The following is a 23,776-nucleotide window of genomic DNA, read 5'->3' as shown; positions in this document are numbered from 1 at the left end:
GAAGGAAACCTTTTTTTTTTTTTTTTACTTTCTGATGAAACCACAAATCAGGAATAATAAAAATACAGAGGATGCAAATGTAAGAGATGTACACACTGACCAGGTCCATCATCTTGAGTCCTTCCAAAAGCTTACAGTTCCTGTTTTTCAGCCTGTGGGCCTCATCAATGACCACGCAACGCCATGGAATGTTACGCAGCTCCGGGCAGTCAGTCAAGATCATTTCAAACGTTGTGATAATGGCATGGAACTTGTAGGACCCCTTTATCACACGACCCTAAAAAGAACATCAAAAGTTAAAGTAAACTCCATGGCAAAGAAATGAAGTACATTTGTTTCATCTTCAAAATTAATTCTTTACAAATACAGCACAGTACAATGGGAAAGATATTTTAAGTAAAAGAAGTCATTATTGCTGACTCAATGAAGGAATAAAAACGTCTAAGTTTACTACTGGTTTCACACTAGATATGTTTTTAATCCTGTAAAAAGGCCCACAGAATCACTGCATATTCATTACAAAGATGTTATACAAGTATTTCAGTCATAATTCATAGGGATAATACTAATGCATTCAATCATTAGTGTATTGCTGCAATATTAAAATAAGGTTTACAGACTTTGTCAAGAGAATTTTGTTTTTTATTTTAAATCAAAGGTATGGGATACTCCTCCCAAATAATCCAAAAGTACATTAAGGCTTCATTTTTATGACTATTAAGATATTTTGCTCCCACTAAACAGTAAATTTTTCCTGGCAGACATCAAGTATCCAAAACACCTACAATTCTAGTAAACAGCTTTGAAAAGAAGCAAATCTCTGAACTCTTACATGGAGAATGTCTATCTCTGCATACACTTCCTTGATATTTTTGTAAATTTGTGTTAAGGAAAGTTCAATAGGACAATTTTCTTGATGTCTGGCACCATATTCACTATTTTTTTGGTTAGTTAAGGGTCTTCTTTTCAGGGCTGATTCTAAGACTCTGTTTCAAAAAAAACACTGAATAAACTTTACTTAAGATCATGAAATAAACATATTTCTGACATTATGCTATATTTCCTCCCAGTGTTCTGCAAAGAAAAATATAACTTGGTGCCTCCAGTGGCACTGGGTCTCTGCAGGAACACTTGCTCTCTAAGGACTGGCCTCACACAAGTTCAATGCCATTCTATGTTTTCAAAGCAGGACTATGTTGTGGGTTGTATACTGCATACATTTCAAAAGAAACAGGTATTTTCCAGTAAGGTGACCATTTTTTCCTTCAAACATGTGCAAGTCTGAATCCTTTTATAAATGACCTGCATGTAATCCTCTCCAAACTGTGGGGATCAGAACCAGCTACTGACTCAATAAAATAATTGGAAACCTGATATCCTGAACTCAGCATTAAATCTGCCTATGCACATCAAGATATTTCAGAGGAAGTAATGACATGCTCAAACAGTGCTCTCTCGCAGCATAGTCCAGAAACATCTATCATCTTAGAGAGAAAAAAAGTTGTTACCTAACAAAAGCAGAGGAAGATACACTAAGTGGGCAGTTTAGAAAGCAAGCAAATTGAAATGCTGTAACCTTTTCATGAGCCAGATAAAACTGTGAAAATACAAGAATGCAGCCGAGGAGATTCTTTTGAAGTTGTGGAAAACACTTCCGTGAGCAAACTGATGAATATGGCAAGCAGCACTCTTCAAAAATGATCACTACATAAAGCAGCACATCCAGGTGAAGCAAAAATCTAACAGGGACCCTAGATTATGTATTTAAAGCTGTCTAAATCTCACATTAAAATATGCATAGTGGTCTTGCCAGAAGAGCTCACATTATTCGAAAGACAGTCAAATGCTGCACTGAAGAACATGGGAGTAAAACAAGCAGAAAGTTCCAAGAGCTCTCCAAAAGATTTAGAAGGAAAATGATGTTGTTCTTTAACAGTTTCAGGCCTCCAATGCTTGGGAAACTATGGGAAAGAATCCCTAAGTAATCCCATTAATGTCACATTTGAAAAATTTAAATGTGGAAACTATCAGGAAAGTCACCTATAGCATTGTCACAGGTGAATTCTTAGGCAGCTAGGAATCAATTTATCCTGTTTCAGTGTGACATCCAAATTAAGTTCTCTGATGTTGAAACCACAGAAATTTCATATCCATTTACTCAGAGAAGTTCTTCCATTTGAGTAAATAAATCTTCCTAATAGGTAGCAGCTTCCTGTTCTGTTTGGGAAATTCTTCTGCAAGTAACTCATACAACAGAGGTAGTCACAATGAGACATGACTTGTTTTGATGTATTACCTCTCAGCAGATACAAACCAAGAAGATCAACTGGATGTGTGTAAGAAGTGAACTTCTAAAAAGATGCACATTCCACCAAAGGGAACCATGAAGGATTATTATCACAGACTCACAGAATCATCTATGTTGGAAAAGACCTTGAAGATCATCTAGTCCAACCATTAACCTAACGCTGACAGTTCCCAACTACACCAGATCCCTCAGCGCTACGTCAACCTGACTCTTGAACACCTCCAGGGATGGGGACTCCACCACCTCCCTGGGCAGCACATTCCAACACCCAACAACCTGTTCTGTAAAGAAATGCTTCCTAATATCCAGTCTAAACTTTCCCTGGTCAACTTGAGGCCATTCCCTCTTGCCCTATCGCTTGTTACTTGGCTAAAGAGACTCATCCCCAACTCTCTGCAGCCTCCTTTCAGGTAGCCATAGAGGGCGATGAGGTCCCCCCTCAGCCTCCTCTTCTCCAGACTAAACAACCCCACTGCCCTCTGCCACTCCTCATAAGACCTGTGCTCCAGACCCTATTATGGTCTTTTCCCCCCAACCTCAGACTCCACTTTGTGGAATAAGAGAACAGATGCACGGAATGCACATGTTAACTAATTAAAGACAGAAGGCATCTGGAAAACTAAGTCACAGCCACTTCGTAAAACACACTTTGATGTCATCTTCAGTGAAAGACAAAGTCACTATTGCTGAAATACTGCATTAAACTGCTGCATGCTAACCATTCTTTGCAGAAATCTGAGGTAATCCTATGCTGATGATATGTTTGTAACTCAGTAGAAGGAAAAAACACCATGCAAGTAAGAAAATACTCTTAAACCAACATGCACTGAGCCCAAAAGGAATGAACCAGATAAGACAGGGAAAGTCCTGAATATCATCATTTTGAGTTAAAACCAACCAAGGACAAGGTATTCTGTTTCTAAGCCTGAGTCAGGTGGTTTCTCTTTTTAGACCTCATTACACTATGAAGTAAATTTCCCTCACAAACTTTTTTGCAGGGATCTGTCATTAATTTTATTTGGCATACATAGTTCTTCTGATCTTACAACAGGACTCTTTCTCAGAGGTACGATACACAGAAAAGCAACTGGTTTATTAGATATTCCAACCAGGGAAGGTCCCTAGAAGAATCTTTCAGTTATACTGCTCAAGAGCACCAGGAGAGCCTTCCCTACATGACCCTCACAAGCAGTAAGGCAGGAAGGGATGTCTCTGGCAGCATGGTGTCCTTAATGCTGAAGTCACACCACTGAAGGAATGTATTTTGTTACTGACTGCTCTCTAGGTTTTCACAACAACTTGACTCTGGTTACTGGTGTTGACTCTGAAAATCACACTACTGCAGATGGGATATGTGCTGCTTATGCATGCTGTCTCATTAATGACCTTCAAAGCCATTCAGACTTTCTTAATGTCTTTTTGAGAAACAACTCAGCTTGAGAGGCCTCTGTTCATGTTAAGATCTAAAAAGCCAGGGATGTCGATGCCTGGGTTGATGTATTTGGCAAGGGGACTACAAATGGTACTGCCAAAGCCTGCCTTCTTTCTCTCCCTTATCATCCCCAACATACACCCACTGATGGTACTGTAGAGGATGTCAGACTGAACACTACACGAGGATTCTTTTTGTCAGAACATGAAGAAATTTTTTGTCGTAATTCAGTTTCTATCATGAGTTTCACAGCTAACACAGCCTTACAAAGAATGGAACACAGAAGGTGATTTCATGACACATCTAAGCTAGCTGCCACCAAAAGGACAAGTTCACTCCACTTCTCCTTTATCTCCAACCATGGCAATTGTCCCATTCACTTCTTAAGCCAGTTCAGGGAGCAAAGCTAGCAGAAAATGATTCACTTTTCTGTGCCATGAGGGCTTTGTCGTTACTCGCAATGGGGTCAAATGATTCCTGTAGTCATTACAAGAGGAGAGTTAAAAATATGGCAACAGGGGGAATAAAACTTTCTGCAGCATCTTGCTTTAGATCCCTTTAGTTGCCTTTAGATAACGAAACAATATTGCCAAAAAACCCACTAAGAATCTGCACAGTAAGTGGGATTCTTCTGATGACGTTTCTTCAGGTTTCATGCTATGTAATTGCTGCATCCTAAGGGGAAGAACACGCTGAGAACAAACACCACTTAAATAACAAAACATACATGATTTTTAACACAAGAAATACTTCAGTGGAAACAGTATTTGTATAAAACCAAAATTTAAAATTCAATACAAAATATCTATCTCTGATAAGAAATAATATTAAAACCAGAAAAAGTACAAATCCATTCCAGTTCATTTATGTATTATATGTCTAGGGAAGAAGCTAAATGTGATTATCATCATAAGGAATATACGCCATTAGACCTCAGTATAGCATCTGTTATTCAAATCAATCTTCTTTAACAACAGTGTATATGATTTTGATTTGAAAGTTTCTTTGTTAAATTGCTGAGAAAATGACTATTTCCTAGGCCAAACAGATGTAACTTCTATAGATTACTATGTGTTTTTCTACTCTATTTAAGTACATGATTCTATTTCTGTTTGCCCTAATGGCATGTCAAGTTGTGCCACAGTCATCACCTTCAAAACAGTTTTTACTCAGATCTTTCCCTGTAAAACCATATTTTCTATCTCACAACCACTCTCATAGGTTTGCTCTAACGACTCCCGTGTTCCAACATTCTTTTTGAGGACAGGAAATGAGAACGAGGCAGAACTGGAATACCCACTACACTACTGACAAAGAGAAGAATGCTGTAACTTTTTAACAAAGATTTCTTTCCTCCTACACACTTGCACTACACTAGCCCTTTTAACCACAGTCTCACAGTATGAACTCATGCTTAACTGGTCGTGTGTCATGACACAAAAGGATCTGCATTTGTCTTACAGCCTTCCCAGAACCAAGCTGTCCCTACTGTAAGAATCATCTCCACTCCTTGTCCACAGATAGCCCTATATTTAGCTATTCTGAGTATTGTTAGCTTGGATCCAGTTTACTGAGTAATACAACTTACTCTGTATCCATGAGCTGTCTTAATTATTTATCACTCTCCCCATCTTTGTGTCATTTGAAAACTTCCCCAGTAATGATTTTATGTTTTCTTTCAGGTCATTGATAAAAGTGTTATATAGCTCATGGACACGAACCAATCCCTGAAGAACTATGCTGGAAATGCAAATCATTTCTCATTTACAATTACATCAAGAAATATCAGTTAGCCAGTTTTAAATCCACTTAATGTGTGCCATATTGATTTTATACCATTCTAGTTTATTAATCAAAATATCCAGTGGCATAAAATCAAATGCTTTACAGAAAATCTAAATATATGAATTTGCCACTATCACTTCTTTAACTCAGCTGAAAATACATCAAATCAGGATGAACTTCCACTTTTTTTTCTCTTAAGTGAGTAGGATTCTGTTGGTTTGCAGTAACATTCGATGTATGCACATTGTTTTTCCCCAATCCTGTTTGCTTACTATGAGCAAAGCCATGCATTTAAGTATAGGAATCTGTTGCTCTTTACAGCTTCATCTTTCCAAACACTTTTCCATTTCTACTCCCAGTCTTTTCTGTACCTGCTCTACTCCTCTTATAAGGACTATTCAACATGAGTGCAATAACACTGATTCAAAATTTATCTGACCTAACATCTGATAAGGAATCATCAAGTTTAATTTCTGCAAGCTGGTCTTTTCCTGGAATGGAAGGCAAAGATTGATTTTTAAGCTTAGTTCCAATTAAAGTAGTTTCTCCATTATGAATCTTTTCTGCCAGCTCTCTTCAGGAATGCAAAATAATGAAAACCTTGTATGAAACAATGAAACTGAACAAGAGTCACACCATCTCCGTAACTCTTGTGCCCCTTCTATTTCCAGCTGACCTCTTGGTTACTATTAGAAGCACTCTTTATTAGAATTTATGCCTTCATTATTAGCTAAAATCTACTATATCACTATTAAAAACCTAATCAATGTTTAGATTAACAACAGTAAAGCATATACAAAAAAGAGAAAAAAAAAATATCACCAGGAGCTATTACCTGTGGATCTTTGAAATACATTTCATACAACTGAATGGTCCGCCGGCTTGCCTGACTCCCATGATACACAACCACATTCAACTCTGTCCAAGTGCGGAACTCCCTTTCCCAGTTGGGAATTGTGGACAACGGTGCAATAACCAAGAAAGGACCATGGATTCCTTTCAAATATATCTCATAGAGAAACGTAATGGACTGGATAGTCTTTCCCAACCCCATTTCATCTGCTAAAATGCAGTTTCGTCTGAAAATGATAATAAAAACAGTTTGAATGACTTATTCCTAACTTGCAACATAGAAAATCAATAAGGAGCTGAACTGAATAAAATAGAAATTTCTAGAATGGCAAGTTTACACTGAAAAAGATATCATAATCTTTTTGCATTTTAAACATATGTTATAATTCATGATGCAATAAGCCATTCATGATGCAATATAGCCATTTTATGTACCTCTCAAGTTCAGACGGGGCAGCAGGGGTGTGCATGAACACACATATATGTACAAAAGCATTTGACATGAGAATCTGAAATATTCATGTTTTAAATAACATTATGTTATCCACCCAAAACTAGTTTGTATATGACTCCTGCAGCAAAAAATGAGATCATGAGATGTAAATAATTCTAAAACCTCACTTCAGAAGATTACTTTAAAAGGTTACTGTTTCAGATAGACTATAAAAGCTTTTCCAAAGAAGGATTCAGCAGTAAGCAATATTTTACGTACGTGTTGTACCAATTGAAAAGAAGCCAGTTTACTCCCTCCAACTGGTATTCCCTGAGTTTGTTATTGTTTTTATACTCCCTGGAACTCTCCGATTTCTTCCAGTCATCGGCAGGAGGTCGCTCCTGTTTCAAATACAGCAAATCCCATTAGTGGTTTCTGAAAGACCACATTACTTTACTATTTTCAAATAAAATCCTCTATATGGAGCCAATTCTTACCACACGCTCCATTTCTGGCTCCCTAGACATCAGTTTCTCAAATTCTTCGATCTTAGCTTGGTCGATGTCTTGCTTGAGCTCCCAAGTGCTGTCTTCATAAGGAAGCGAACACCATTTCACCAGATAATGCATTACAGGCTTTGTCAGGACAAAAAATGGAATTACATCACAATTTAAAAAGAATAAAAGCATAATCTTTTTTACAGGAGATCTGCAGGCTAGATACAATTCAAAAAGCTTTACCAGACACAAATATCTGAATCCTTAGCCGGAAGGATAAGCAAACAGCAGACTGACACTTTGACAACCTAACAAAGTAAAATTAGAACACAGGGAATGCAGGCTTACCACAAAAACAAGCACCATATTACATTTGAAATCACTAAGGTTAAACTAAAATTTAGAAGTAAAACAACATTAGTTTTCCAACTTCTATAATTTCTATGCTTTTCCACATATTTAAACAATCCAGTCTTTTTCTTGTCAGTGTCATCAGAAACAGCCCAGCAGGCAACCGAAACATCACCATTCACCAAGAGAGCAGTATGGTAACACTGACACTGTCAGTGAAGCTTTCTATTTTCCCAGGACCAAAAGGGAGTCTCCTGGAAGACAAGTGATCTTGTTCTGCAGAACAACTCATCAGAGAGTAAGAAAGTGAATTCAGGACCTCTTCTGCAGCAGATAATCTAAATAACATCTAAACTATTACGACACTTAGCTAAGATTCTTGCAATTTTCATTTAAATTCTGTCTTATCTTCATGGGCATCATATTTCTATAGTATTAAAGTACCACCTAAGATATGCATATCAGGGGAATTTTTGTTGTTGTTTTGGTTTGTATCTTTTTAGATACAGGTAACTTCTAAGAAGTTTAAAATTCTCACTTAAACCCCTTTATTTCAGGCAAACTGCTATATTAGCCAATGTTTTCATAGAATCATGGAGTGGTCTGTGTTGGAAGAAACCTTAAAGATCATCTAGTTTCATTCACACCATGGACAGGGACACCTTCCACTAGATCAGGTTGCTTAAAGCTCCATCCAACCCGGCCTTGAACACTTCCAGGGAGGGGGCATTCACAACCTCTCTGGGCAACTTGTTCCAGTGTCTCACCACCCTCACAGTAAAGAATTTATTCATTGTATCTAATCTAAATCTATCCTCTTCCAGTTTAAAACCATTACCCTTCATCCTATCACTACACTCCCTGATCAAGAGTCCCGCCCCATCCTTCCTGTGGGCCCCCTGTAAGTACTGGAAGGCTGCTATAGGTCTCCCCAGAACCTTCTCTTCTCCAGGCTGAACAACCCCAACTTCCTCAGCCTGTCCTCATAAGGGAGGTGCTCCAGCCTCCTCTGGACCCACTGGAGCAGGTCCATGTCCTTCTTATGCTGGGGACCCCAGAGCTGGACACAGCACTGAAGGTGAGGTCTCACGAGAGCAGAGCAGAGGGGGAGAATCACCTCCCTCGACCTGCTGGCCACACTTCTCTTGGTGCAGCCCAGGATGTGGTTGGCTTTCTGGGCTGTGAGTGCACATGGCTGGATCATAGTCAGTTTTCCATCCACTAATACCCCCAAGTCCTTCTGAAGTATGTTCTCATCTACATGTATATACACTGATAACTTCTGAAGTGTTTAATACCTTCACATTTCTAAAAAATAAATTCTAAACACAATGTCTATATGACTACAAATGCACTGAAAGTTTTGTTTACCTCTCCATTATCATCTGTGCTACGTGAAAAATCCATGATTCGATCAACTTCCACATAGTCTGGATTAAAAAGTTCATCATCAATCTGTTCAAGGAAAGAGGCAAAAATATAAAAGATATCTCTATTAGCCCTCCCTGAGAGAGAAAATTATTATATATTTCACCATGCAATAATATTTTGGGTCACGGTGACACAGAATTTATATTTGGCAAACTTCAACATGTTAATTGAAATGCTACAATTCAGCAAGATCATTCCCCGTGAGGGAATCAGACTTCTCAGACTTTGTTAACTGGGCCTCTTAATTACTGTGTGAAACCTTTTACTGTGAGAGAATGTTTAAGAATATTTTAAATGAAGTGTGAAATTACAATTCACTAATGAGCAATCGAAAAGGCTTATGGCATGCAATGCACTTAGCATTCTTGAAAACTACAGCTTGCAATAAAGAAATTAGAGCCCTGTACACTAAGTGCGTTTGGACTATTTTAACTACAGGAATTGCCTAACTGCTTGATAAGAAAGATTCAAAGATTATTATTTTAAAAACAGAAAAAACACTGCATGCATACACAGTTTCACCTGAAGTCACAATTTGTTATATTCTTTCTTATGCCTTCAACAACTTAAAGGATTCTCTTGCATACTAAAGTGTTGTTTCATTTTATATTTTTAAGATCCCTTCCAATAGAAAAAGATGACAAAAGGACTAAAGGCTATGTAAACTTTGATAGCTTTTTCTAAAACAAGAACTAATTCCACTGTTTACAGTAACTTGTGCCCCACCTGGAAACAGATTTTAAACCCCAGTAATTTTAAAAAAAGCAGCAATTCCAGGCATCTTTACTTAGAACATATGTTAAATTTTAAAATGCTGCTGTTTAATGACACGATATACTGTACTGACTGTTACTCCAAATTATGTTTTTATGAAGTTCTTTAAAAATTCAAACATCAGGAGTCCTGAGAGTTAATATAATCTAGTTCCTTAGGTGTTAGTATTACACAATGCAGCTAATTCTTTATAGGTGCTACCATACTTTATAACCATCTCAAAGCATCTTGGATGCTCTGACACAGCGTTCATAGATGTTCTATACTCTCCTAGAAGCACAACACATCAAGTCCTCCCCCCTAATTCCTGTAAATTTTATCAAAATATGTCCATTAGATGCACTTAATGAGAAACCCATACTGACTTTGCAGAAGTTTTAAATTTGCAACAGGTTTTGTTTAGCTTGAACTATATAGTAAAAATAAATAAAATCCAGTAGCACATGAACCTGTTTTTTTCCTCAAAATTTTTTTCCTCAAAATTTACTTAGCATTTTACTGAAAGGTAAGCTTTAAGAGACACAGATCAGCAGATCTGGTCTTTTATTGACAGGACCCCTGCCACACTACTGCTTATGGCTCTAAGTGAAATTAAATTGATGATAAAAAGCTTAGAATCCCTAGTGAGCAGCAGTCCATAACACAGAAAAATGTGATGCATTTTTCTGGCATAATCAGCTCCTGAGAAAAGAGACCCGGTACTGATTCACTAAGACTCATGCTTACAATGCAAACAACTAACCACTCACTCTGAGAAAAAAAAACAAACTATAATAGAAAGTATAAAGTCAGGATTGATCACTTCAGTTTCATAGACTTGCAAGACTTGGATCAAGCATGGTTATACTTTATACGCTACTGACATATCACACAGTTGTTCAAAAATCTTCTGCTTGTATACAGAATGAGAATTTATAAGAATATTCCTTAAATATCTAAAAGAAAGAAAGAAAGAAACAAATCATACTTCTGAAAGGAATTTGTTCTGGCCCTGTTTTGCCTTAAACCGCTTAATCTTCTGCTGAATTCTCTTGTCTTTGTCCAGCTCTTCCACAGATGCCCACTGACAATGAAGGTAAGAACTAGAAGATGAAACAGAAAATCTTACTCAAAACTATGCTTCCATTGCATATGCCTAGGTATCCCAGTAGTATAGCTATATCCTTCCAGCACATTGTAGTGCCACACTTGAAAAACTGGATATGATCTTCTTTACCATACAAGTTACTAAGAAATTGTCTTTACTGGAAACAATTACACTTACTAATAGAAAAATTTATCAGTAAATAAGGCAACTCCCACTCAAAATTTAAATACATACCCCATACATTTAGTGTTTGGCACAAAGCTAAGATTATTTTTATTAAGCATACTTTAAAATGTAGACGTTTGTCATAAACGTCACTATTTAACATCATATTCTAGCAAAGAGCAGGTCGTTGGAAGTTAATAAAAATACGCAAACATTTCAAATACTAACATGCTTTACATTGTTTTTTGCGAGAACAGCATTACAGTTAAGTCACAAGTCAACTGAAGTTTTAATACTGATAGAAAGAAAAACCCTTGTAAATGAAGTTCCATGGTAGCAATTCATCTTTAAGAAAACACAAAATAAGTAACAGCATCTCTGCTGAAATGCCTAATCCCACTTTATACATTTAGAGTCTGTCAAAAGTTATACTGCTAAGAAGTCTAAGACATGAATAAATACAAAAATTACATGCCAATGTAATAAAACTAAACAAATAATAATTAAGGTATTAAACATCATGCAAAAATCAATACAGTGCAAAAGGTACAAAGGTGGCAGCATATTCAGTGAAGTCAACTATCTGCAGTTAGCTGCAAGAAACTCACTTTAAGTGCATTTCTCTCTCAGATGGAAAATTTGCTAAAATTAAACAAGATATGCTATTTTTCTAAAAGAAAAATGAGCTTATCCAGCTGTGAAGCATCTTATTTTAAATACTGATTGCATTGCAGTTTCAGAGCCCAGAAGTGAAACAACATGCTGCTCTCACCACTATTACATGCCTCTTACGGAGAGGCAGCTATCTGCTGGAATACTGGAAGCCATCTCATTTGTTATCTTGAGACATTTTGTTGAACACAAATCTTGTTTTTGAAACAACATTAAGAGTTATCTTTGAGTAGTTTGCAGTCACGTTACTCTATGGTTGCAGTTAGATCTACACACCTACATAGGTATATGCTCATGAATCTGCTTGCATAATGAGCCTTAGATTAAAGTTTTAATAGCAGAGCAATTTTACCTACGTATTTTGTTTTGGACAGAACACAAATTAAGACAATACCAAACCCACTACCACCAATGCAAGGTATTTCCCCATTTATGTGCCACTGCTTGGGACTAAACATTAGAGATGTTTAAAGCTAGACAGTAGCAGTTATATCATTCACAAAACTGTTTTTTAAAAACTATTTGGAAATTATGTAAAGACAGTAATCAAATCTATAACTTTACTTACAAGTTTTTGTACTTTACATAGAATTCCTCTATTTCTACCTCCTCTCCATTCTCCATCTATAAGAAAAGAATTGTTGAAATGTGAATTAAACCACTAAACAGCCCAATTTAGTTAATTATTAAAACTAACCAAAATACAGAATACAGTCCCCACACAGAGAGACAAGTGGAGGTGTAGGAAAGTGTTAGTGGGGGAGGACATGGGTGAGGAGTTTCCTCCAGCAGCTTACCCAAGTACATACTGCACTGCTTACTACAACTTCCAAGACATGAATCATTTGAACTCCTCCCTAACCACATGCAGCTTCATTCACAACCTCACCCCAAATCTGGCTTTCTGCCAAACCCACAGTGTTAAGTAGAAGCCAAGTGTACCATTTTCTCAGGCAGCAGCCAATTAGCAACTGCACTCCTGAATGCCATATGTATTATTTTTGGCTGGCTCATGGCAACTTTACATTGTGGGTTTTGTAATGTTTTAAAAAAGAGTTTTAAAGGGGGTTTATTCCTCCATATAGTTAATAACTCCAAACAAGAAGCCATATAAAACTAAACCTTATACCTCTGCTAGAATTTTAGTGCATCAGTGTTCATGGCTTTAGTTTTACTCAATGGTGCAATTAAATTCACTCAGGCAAGATGTCTCACATACAGAGCAGCCAAATTAAATTAACACCCAAAAACTACATTTAAAGCAAGGTTAAAGTTGTGATATAAACCAGCAAAACCAAGGGCATTCAGTGCTAAGGGTTGAGACTACCCTTAACTCATCCCTAGTGCCGAAGTACTGCATAACATATGGCATGTAATACTGTGTTGAATTACTCCTGAAGCCAGCCATAGGACAAACTAAGGACAGTGCACCAGGCACACGTTTAGAATTCAGTTTATGTCACAACATTAGTGGTTTGTGTTTAGTAATGAAGTCTGGAACAATTTTAAATAGAAGAGGATTTTTTGGTTTGCATACTTCATCAGGGACATCATCATCTGTAATAAATATTGTATGTGGTGCTAAACGGACACTGGTGACCCCTGTATAAGTCAACAACCTCAATCTTTTTAATGTATATATATACACACACACATAAAAAAACCATATATATACACATTAAAAATAAGAGAATATATATATATATCTAAAGAGACACTACTCTAAAGCTAGAGGATGAATTGTCATTTTTCAGATTCTTGCTCAAAAGTTGCTGGCTAGACATTACTTCCATAGCAATGCAATGAAAGAACAGTAGCAGCTGCATTAAACTCAGTTCTAGCACAGTGAAGAAAAAGTTAATGCATTCCTAACCCCTGATTTACATAGTACTCCTTCTCTTCCAGACTAGCAAGGGATTTTATCATTTTAGCATTTATACCACTCCAGTAGAGTCTGCTTGAGTTTCTTTCTAGAGAGGACGAACACCAGCTTCCACCTAGTTCTCCCTGAAGAAATGAAAGAAGGTAAGGAATTCCTGGTGCTGCCTCTTGGCCTTCCTGAATCCTCTGCTGAAGATAAACTATTCCCTAACACTAAACAGAGAGAAGAAGCTTCTCTATCACTTACACAGATACTGTCAAATGAAGTAATTTGAAGACCGTTAAGATTTTTCTTTTTTATTAAACAAAGAATTTTAAAGGGAGCATTTCTCGAGAAGGTATTCATATTTAGAGGTCAAAACTGTATTACAAAAAAAGGAGATCCCATTATCTGACTCTATTCACCACCCCGAGGCAAAATCGCTCTTTAAGAAGTCATTCCTAATTTTAAGACATTAACTTTTTTTATTTTCTGAAATGTATTATGGTCAAGTCTCTTTGATTAGTAGAATCCTTTGAGATACATCAATCTTACAGTGACAGCACTGTTAAGCACCTTTGAATAAAAGGTTTCATATTAGCCAATTTAATTCCCCTCAACAGAATTCCAGTCAAGTACGTTTTCTATCTACTGCCAACTTAATAACAATAATTTACAATGTAAATCTTGGTAAGTCCTGTAACTCTCATGAGTAAAACATACTTTTGAGTTGTCTAATAGGTAATAACTGGTCTATGTTATTATATGTTTTATGAGCATGCATCAAAGATTCACCTAAATAAAAAGTACTTCAGACTAAAATGTCTTAAAAATCATACTCTGGCATTCATGCTTATGGCCAGAAAAAATTCTAATCAAGTTATAATCACCGGCACTCAAGTAGGGTTTAGCAATACCTCAGTTCAGGGTATAGGATACAGAAGCTTATGCATTTGACGACACTGTCCAACCTCCACTACACGTAAATTCACATTAACCAGATAAAAAAGGTGAGACAGAACATTTATGCAAAATTATCCCCAAACTGATTATGCAGACATCCTAAAATAGTGCATGGCAGACTTAGGCAACACAGGACACTCTGAATTATCATTGCCCAGGTGTGACCATAATTGACAATCTGATCCATAGTCTCTGCAGATAACTGAAGAAATAAATGATCCCTTCGTTTAAGCAAATACTTAAGAGCACACAATCTTGCACTGCCATTGCCACAGAAGTGATACAGTAATACCTGCTAATGCAAAAGTTATTTGAGCAAGCCACTCACTCAAGTGTAAAGAGAAGAACTTAAAAACCCAGCCCAAACAAAAAACCAACCCAAAACCCCCTAGAAATATCTACTGCTAGAAAAATAGCAGATAGAACACATTAATAACAGATGAAAAGCAACATATAAAGAATAATCACCTCAGCTGATACGCAGCACTAGATTGTAAACTAATCAGTTTGTGGAAGAGATGCAGGCATCTGTACACAGTTCAATTACATCTAATTCTCACCATGTACTGGTAGGCAAAAAGAAATTCAGATGCATAACACACAGGTATAGCATTCTACAAACTCTACATCTTTTCATAGCATGTGCTGTTTGTGCTGAATAGCATATTTAGTTCTAGCCATGCCTTTTCAAAGTTAAGGAGCAGAAATTCAAAGGAAACTGAAGCTGGCCAAGAAAATAATTATAAAAATGAAAGATTTCGACATACAAACTGAACATGTCAGGACCGTGATGGTTTAGAAAGAGAATGATACACGTACTTAACACTTTCTGCAAGAGGAAAGAGTATTAAACAGAATTCAAAATTCCGCATTAAGAACAACATGGAAAACCGCTGTCTTTTATGCTTCAAATATGAACTAAAGTGTTTTCTAGCTTTTATTCTGTACATTTCAAAAATGGTTTCAAGTACAGGGCTGCATCATATCCAGTAATTCCAAAACTAGGTTAGAGCTATTTTTGAGAAAACCAGCATAATTTTATGAAAGTATACTGCTCCAAAAGTGTATTTGTTATCTAATGTCCTTTACTTGAACGTAACGTCTTTGTTACAACCTAATCCACTGAAAGGTTTCCTAGTGAAGCCTTTCCTCATGTTTATTTTATGCATTGGTCCTGATCGCAGCAATTTTACTTTGATTAGTAATCCAACAACCAGGGTTTTGATGACGTTAGTAAGAGTGTAAAAGACCTTTAATAAAAGCACAGTTGGATACTTCAGATGTTAAATATTAACATCCTGAAATCCATTTTTTTTTGGATTTTGGAGAGGAGGGTTGGGGAGAAGAGCAGGGAAAGAAGAGACACCCCTCAAACCTGCAAATACAATCCATAAAAAACATTAAAGAAAGAGCTCAAAATAGAGCTTGCCTCCAGCAGAGCTTGCAATCAAAGACATGTAGGCAGCAGACCAACCACTTCCCACAAACTGCAGCAAAATACACACTCCCCATGAGTAATCACACCTTTGTTTGCAGGGGAGAGGAAGAAGAGAAGAATAATTGGTGAAAAACAGCTTCCAATGTAAAGACATTTATGAAAAGACCACATTCTCCTCTCCTGCCTAGTAGACCATCAGGACAACTAATTACCGAGTTTATATTACATGAAGTTTATCTGAAAAATAAGACTATGGTTTGAAATATGACATACAGCTCTAGACTTCAAAAAAAGCCCTAGAGGTTTTGTGCTGTGAAAGCTGCAGAAACAGGTCAAATTCAATCACAGCCGGTCATGACATTGCATGAATTTAGGTTTACAAAGCTGTTAATGATGTTATGACAGTAGTAATAAAATTTTAAAAACACCCTTCCACCCACCCCCAAAAACCCCCATGTCACAACATAAAAATAAGAAAAAAATAAAGGCAACCTTCCCCCCTCGACTTTGCAAATTAACACTTTGAGGAAAAGTAGTAGTTCTGGTTAACTAAGATCAACATGAGCATCATATCTGTATCAATCAGACAGTTTTCTGCCCAACTGCAGTGCAAGTCAGAGAATTAGCTACATGAAAGCACCTATAAAATATAATAATGCCTTTTTTTGAACAAATTATTTTCTACCTCTTACTCGACTTTATTAATTTGGAAGTGCAAAGGCCAATCAAGTTCTGAAGCAGATTAGAATAATCTGTAAGCAAAATAAGAACATAGCTAGCAAGCAGGGCAGAACTAAGAGAGAACCATACTTGACTAGAGTGCTTCTTTCTCCATCTTAGCATAGTGACAAGGAAGATATTAACCACCAGTATATGTTAACATTCCTGATCGCATGTAAACTTGTTTTAGCTGCTAAGCACAACCACTATCAAAAGATGCAAAAACTATGAGCCTGGACTTTACTAGAAAACACAGAAACTGAGGATGCAGGGGAGATATCTCACTCCTCAAACTCCCATGAAACAGTACTCTGAAGTGAAGAGCACCATAGATTTCACCCAGGTATGTATATTTGCAAACCCCAAAATTCTCATCCAAAAAAATGCAAGAAAATAGTAGAAGACTGAACAAATAAGGTTTTTCAATAAAACAGTTTTTGAATTTGGAATATCCGAGGTATTTTAAGAACTTAATAGGGCCTTCAGTAGAAAGATGCTTAGCATGTTTAAAAATACGGAGGGAAGGGGTTTTGTTTTGTTTTACCTTTTTCTTGACTGAACGGCTACTCATGATTTTCTCCACAACAGGACCTTCAGCATCAGCAGATTCCTACATCAGAAATACCATTCAGGAGTTATGGGAGTGCATCTTTGTTACCTAAAAACTTTCTTCATTAAAAGCTTCAAATAATTTTTTTTCAGCAGCATTTTAATACACAGAGGAAGACATTTTACCCCTAGCATGAGAACTTAAAGGATTCAGATACATTTAATACCATAATAAAGGACTGAAGTATATGTGTTTAAGCCCATTTTTAAGAGCTAAAGCAACTCTAGCTCAGTAAGGCTGACATGCAAAGATACACAGTTATATCCACAGGCAGTTCACCTCTCCCAAAACAATACACTTTCAGCACCATCCAGTCTAAACATAAGATGATGTGGCTGTGTCCACATGACAGGTATCAAAATTGCCTGCAATTCTCCATTACATTACTATACTATTGCAACTGTAAGACACAATTAACAATGGAGATCACATACAATATTTCACAGGGCTTAACAAACTGCCAAATGAAATACCAAAGAACATGTATATATTCTCCAATAGGCTGTCAGTTAAGTGAAGCAGTTCTTTGAAAAAGCACTACAAAACAATGACACTGTTACTACAGTCATTCCTACATTATTACCCCTCATCTTATTCAAACTATTTTATCCATCATTTACATTGCACAGAGAATAAAGTGTGCCCTGCTGGGTACTACAAGGCAGTAATTTCATAAAGGGGTTCTTACGGTGCCTAGCAGCAGGGGACAAGCTTGAGTGGTTTATTAAAGTCACAGAAGCCAGACCACTGAATTCAGAGAAGTAAATTCAAGACTCCTAGCAGTCCAGTTTGTTTCCTTTAGGTAGAGACCATTAATTTCAAAGAACTGTGTCAAATTGCCTATCATCAGCTTGTAAACAAAATCATGAATTAATATATACTTAAAGAAGGTAAAAAGCTAATGCCTTCTGGCACACTGTGCCCATCACAGATGATTATCATTCAGGAAAAGGACCCATATTTGATCTTTGAATGCTGTAGTTACAGCCGCCTTTCCAGTCTGTTCATATCTGACCTGTTGCTCTGACTGAGAAGTATTTGAAGGAGAGTCTCTTCCAGCAGCATCAGCATCATCAGCTTCCTCATCTGAAATCTTGAACTCCAGGTCTTCTGTGTAACGCTTCCTCTTCACCTGCCTGCTGGAGCGTCGCTTCTAAATAGAAAGCATTGATATTTTTCATGAGAAACAAAACTGGTATGTTTCAGAATAACTGAGAAAACTACTTCCTATTTGTCAAATACACTAGTATTCGTCAAATAGACTAGTGTGTAGCAAACACTATTATTTTTGCAGCACCCCGACAGAAATAGTGGAATCAAGACACTACTGTTCTAAATGCCTGACTGTTAGCTACTTCTGACATCTGAAAACAAAACAATGCAAGCAAAAAAAAAAACCACTCCATGCTTGTTCTGAGTTGGAAAGTGGTATTGTTTTAACATTACTAAAACCACGCTACAAAATTAAAAAGCCTAACTCAGAAAACAACTAAAATAGAGGAGTTGCACCTCTCTATTCACATCTATGACAAACTTTGACAGATGGCCAATGCAGGAACCAAACACCACCCTTCAGTAGCATGGCCCACTGTGTTGCTAAGCAGTGACAACACACTTTCTTGCTCTCCCCATCCGCCCAGTTGTACCCAGATTATCTTGTAGGGGAAATACAATGAAATACGATTTCCTCACTCCACTGAGCCATCACTGTTCAGAAAGACATCCTGATGCACAGCAGGGAAAAGATCCTCTATTAGTATAGAGGAGAATGAAGAACTTGAACCACCCCAAATTGAAAACATGGTTTCTGTGTCCCCATACCCTCATCTCCAGAATGAAAGCTTCAGAAAAACTGCAGAAAACAATCTGTAAAGTACACAAGCATGCATTTGACAGAATTTGCAACTTGACACTCAGTGCCAGACACCATTTTCTGCAACAATAAAATTCAAATTCCCAGATAGTCTGCATGAGGCTATATATTTTGAAAAGCTGAGAGCATATGCTGTTGAAGGAAACTGTCAAGTGAGCATCAAGTATCTCAACGGACTAATGTATATATATTAAAAAAAAAAGTTGAATATCAACTGTTAAAAAAAAAACCAACAAAAAAACCAACTTCATGAATTGATATACTGCTTATTTTTACATCTTTCTCAGCTTAACACACATCTTCACCAGTGGAAATACATATGTAGCTTGTTTAAGAGGTCTATGCTCCTGGGTCTCTCAATATACATAGACAAAGTCAAATATTTACTTTCAGATAGCTAATCATACTTTCAAAAGCACAAATATCTGATGCACTTCACAAGTTCGACATTTTTTCTTTAACTAAAAATTATTTTTTTGAGCAAAGGCTAAGTTTACATCACCCTTTTAAATAACGATGATGTGACTTCTACCTTTAACATGGTAATTTATGGGGGTTCCCACAAAACTTAACAATACTTTTGTACTTGAAATTAGATACTAATTGGCAAATTTGCACACTCATTTCCATAATCAACTGATGAGAGAATATCAGTTTTCTTTTGGTTCAATAGGTAAGTCTTACCATTATTTTTGGTGCCAAAAATCTCTTCTTCCATTTCCTTAATAGAAAGGATGCCTAAAATGCAATGGTAATCCTCTACTTGATTTTTATTGACTTAGTTAGCTTCCTGTTTCCTGTAACATCCACATAAGGCTTTGCAATTGTTATGCTTTGTTGTCAGAACCTGTCCATACATTCACTTGCATGAGATTATCTTTTATTCATTAACTGATTTATAGGTAGAGAGGTAATAGGCTTGAATAATGGAATATAAACAAATATGTATGGTAACACACAGAAGTAAGTATTTTTCCTCTCTAAGGATAACAACGCATGGCTTTGTGCATTACTACATAATATCGTTACAGAAAACTCAGTATTTAACAAAAAGAATGCAATGGTGTTTTAGACAACTGCATAATATCAATCTCAGTTGGGAAATGCATAAAGAGTTTATTAATTCTAGCTGTCCTAGCATATATGGTTGCAACCCTTCCTTGTATTTATGAAAATAAGTTTGGGTGCAGTATAACACACACAGCAAGAGAAGGTATTAAAAAAATAAAAATCACCTCAACTATTTTATTACCCTTAATTAAAAAGTGATGCAAATGCCCTAACTCGTTTCTACAAAAAGAAATAAGTATTTAAAATGTAAAGTTTACCACCCAATTAAGTTTCATAAAGAGGAAGTTTTGTCCCACTAAACTGAAAACATGCATATATATTGAACTGTAGGCAGTATATAATCATCTGTAAATTAATCCGAAGAAACATCAGCTCCAAAAGTTTCCTCTATATTTTTTTGTCAGCGTCATTAATCAGGCTAAGAGAGACTTGTGGCAGAGGACAGACAACTTATTCTTCAAACATTTGAGCAGTGTATCTCAACTTTTCTGATTCAGAATACGTGGCTTGCATGAATCAGAAGTAACACTCTTTTTTTGTTGTTGTTTTTGTTTTTAACTAGAATATACTAGATTGCTCACATTTCCTTATACTCTGAATCCTTCTGGAAAATAGTAAGAAGGAAGGTATAATCTGTGTTTGTGTTAGAACACCACTGTTTGCCAACCTTTTCACCAGGCTGCTTTGACCATTCTCAAGTGATCATCAGTCTGGACATCTGTCCTAGCTAGAAGCAAGACATCCACAGCCTGATACGCAACAGACAAACGCAAAGGATTTCAGAAGCACCAGCATAAGGGTTCCTGTAAGTCCCATACTTTCTCCATCACAATTTGCCTCTACCCCTTCACGAGAGAATTCTTTTTAATGCCCATTCTGGCCACTGCCAGCAGAAGTAAGCCAGGAGCTGACCACTTCTTAACACGGCTAATGACAGAGAACACAAAAGTTATCATATATGCTATTTCTATTTCCAGATTTTCTTTATGTGAAATAAAAGTTTGGACAGAAAGTGACAGGTGCGTAGTGGTCAAAAGAAATTATCCATGTTAGCCAATGACTGGCAGTCCTACAAAAAGGCACTTCACCCATTAAAACAGTGTAGTTACAAGTCCCTGACAGGCACATTTCTGACATCCTTTGTCATGTCTCATTCTTGATTTCAGGAGGTTTGCAAAGTCAACGCAAGAAGAAACGTGAGGCTTATAAGCAGGACTTCATAATGGTACGTTAAGTCTGCAGAGCAGAAAATTCAGCCATAATTGCAACAGTGATAGAAAAGAACACATGAAAACTCAGCAGCACCATACACGTATCTGCAGGTAACAGGACTGTAAAGCAAAATTATGATGGGGAATACTTGGAGTAAAATATTTATCATGGTGATTTTCAGTTCTCACCTTCTTGGTACGTCATTCTAAACAACACAAAAAAGATCTGAGTACCTGTATTGCTGTAACAAAGACTGTCAGAACTACTGTTTTATGCACCTAAATTGCGAATGGTTACATTCAACTTTGAAAGATGGAATTACCTGAACCCCTGGGTCATCTTCATCTTCAGGATGAGGTGATGGCGGTGGAGTTTTTTCCAAATCTGAGTTTTCAGAACCTTCCTTTCCCTTGTTAACCTTTTTCTTCACAGCACTAGTTTCTGAATCTGATTTCTTGTTACTGAAACAGAGGTATTTTTAATCAGTATTTGTACAAAAATATAAGTAAAAGGTGCTTAACAAAACAGTTGATCTGTGAGATGCTTATTTTCAGTGACTTCATTATTTTCAACTGCCTTCCCTTATTTAAGTATTTAAACATAACTGTAAAACCAATGATGCATGTGCCATCACTATACATTTCCCATTCTTTAACAACGGACACCTCGCTTCTTCCCTTCAAGATCTTAAGACAGTGACACTGAACATGTATTCAACAAGAAACTAAAAATGAGACTGGAAAGGAAGAGCTAATTTCTTCAAAACCTGTACTTTCTGAAAGTGGTTTCTGGGCAACCTGACACACGTGAAGAGAAACAGCATTAGATGTGTGCTTGTCTTGATATTAACTGTGCGGACCAGGTAAGCAGAACCAGAAGAAGCGTTAACAAAACAAAGGACCAAATGGGAAAATTCTTCTTTTTCTTGTACCATCCCTGCTATTTCCAAGCAGGAAAGGTGCTTTTCTGTCAACTCTGAGAGCACTCGTACAGCCTCAACACATGCAACTGCAGTTTGTGTGGGTGAAAAAAATCACCCGGCTGGTATCTCAGCATCTACATGATACTAGAAAGTGGTATCCACTGATGGTAGAGAAAAGTTTGGAGGGATTGTTTCTCCCCCATGAAAACGCCTGCTACCTGAGGAGCTGGGACCACATTTCTCCCACTGTACTTGTAGACCTGGAAATGGGTGAGGACACACATATCACAACCCAGCATTAAATACATCATCACCAAATCACGCACTGTGACAATCTCCAGCATCATGGGGGTGAAATTTTTAAATGACAAAAAAAAAAAAAAAAGAATCAGTGGCAGAAGTCAGTCATTTTAGGCACATTTAGCCTTTGAGTTTCACATGGGTTTTCCTCTAGTCTTTCTTCCCCTCTGGGGTCAACTACCCCAGGCCCGTTACTGATTTGACAGGCTGGTTACAGAAAGTTGCCGAGACATTTAAGAGCTGGGTTACGTGCTGGTATCCAACAAACAGTGAGTACAGGTCACTCACTATACGTTATGTCAGCAGCTTTTACACAACTTCTGCACCCTCAACGATTTAATTTCATACCCTGCACACCGCCTGCGGTTTATTTTTCCTTCATAATCCCTGGCCTTGTAACGTCTCAAACAGACATCAGCTTTAAGCTTGTTCATTGAGATCAGTGCGTTGGCCCACTTGAAGTCGGCGTACTTCGGAGCCGTAATTTAAAATTCCCAATAGGGTGGCATGCCGCTTCGGGACAACTTGGTTGTGGTATTATCCTCTTTTGCAGCTTGCGTTTAAAGTAATGTTGACTTTAAAATAAAATTTACAAGTGAAAAGACGGGCAGTTTTGGAAATGGATTTGTACGATCGTGAAATTAGAGGGCGTGACACAGCCTTCCTCTCACAAAAACCCACCCCGGGCTGTGACAATTTAAAAAAAAAAAAATAAATTTTAGAGCCGCGGGGTGGGGGTGTGTGCGGGGTGAATTCTGACAGGGCGGAAGGAGCGCGGCCACCGGGCGGGCGGCGGCGCGGGGCTCCCCCGGCCGCGTTTGTTTCCGCTCTAGCTGCCACCAATGGCACAAAGCCGCAGCTGAAGCGGGGCCCCCTCGCCTTTCATCCGCGCGCCGAGAGCGCTCGCGTCGCCCCGGCAACCCGCGGCCACGTGACCAGCACCTGCTCCGCTGGCTGGCGGCCACCGACTGCAGCCATCTGCTTCCCTCAATCAGCGCCCGGGCGCTCCCTCAACCTCC

At 37.5% G+C, this 23,776-nt stretch overlaps 1 protein-coding gene across 4 annotated transcripts in view; it reads right to left on the bottom strand.

Annotated features, from left to right (window-relative positions):
* Positions 1–23,776, bottom strand: part of CHD7 (chromodomain helicase DNA binding protein 7) — a 90,600-nt gene that overhangs the window by 28,959 nt on the left and 37,865 nt on the right. For all 4 annotated transcript variants that reach the window (XM_026841356.1, XM_026841357.1, XM_026841355.1 and 1 more), the window contains exons 3-12: positions 21,858–21,996; positions 18,395–18,532; positions 17,314–17,379; positions 12,356–12,411; positions 10,831–10,945; positions 9,030–9,113; positions 7,308–7,445; positions 7,090–7,211; positions 6,361–6,604; positions 101–277 (exon numbers count right to left, since the gene is read on the bottom strand). In XM_026841356.1, the coding sequence (XP_026697157.1) occupies positions 101–277; positions 6,361–6,604; positions 7,090–7,211; positions 7,308–7,445; positions 9,030–9,113; positions 10,831–10,945; positions 12,356–12,411; positions 17,314–17,379; positions 18,395–18,532; positions 21,858–21,996 (1,279 nt within the window). The remainder of the gene's footprint in view (positions 1–100; positions 278–6,360; positions 6,605–7,089; positions 7,212–7,307; positions 7,446–9,029; positions 9,114–10,830; positions 10,946–12,355; positions 12,412–17,313; positions 17,380–18,394; positions 18,533–21,857; positions 21,997–23,776) is intronic.

The sequence above is a fragment of the Athene cunicularia genome (assembly GCF_003259725.1).
Source record: "Athene cunicularia isolate RWA chromosome 2 unlocalized genomic scaffold, athCun1 chr2_part1, whole genome shotgun sequence".
NCBI classification, from domain to species: domain Eukaryota; kingdom Metazoa; phylum Chordata; class Aves; order Strigiformes; family Strigidae; genus Athene; species Athene cunicularia.
This window is presented reverse-complemented; position numbering and strand designations above follow the sequence as displayed.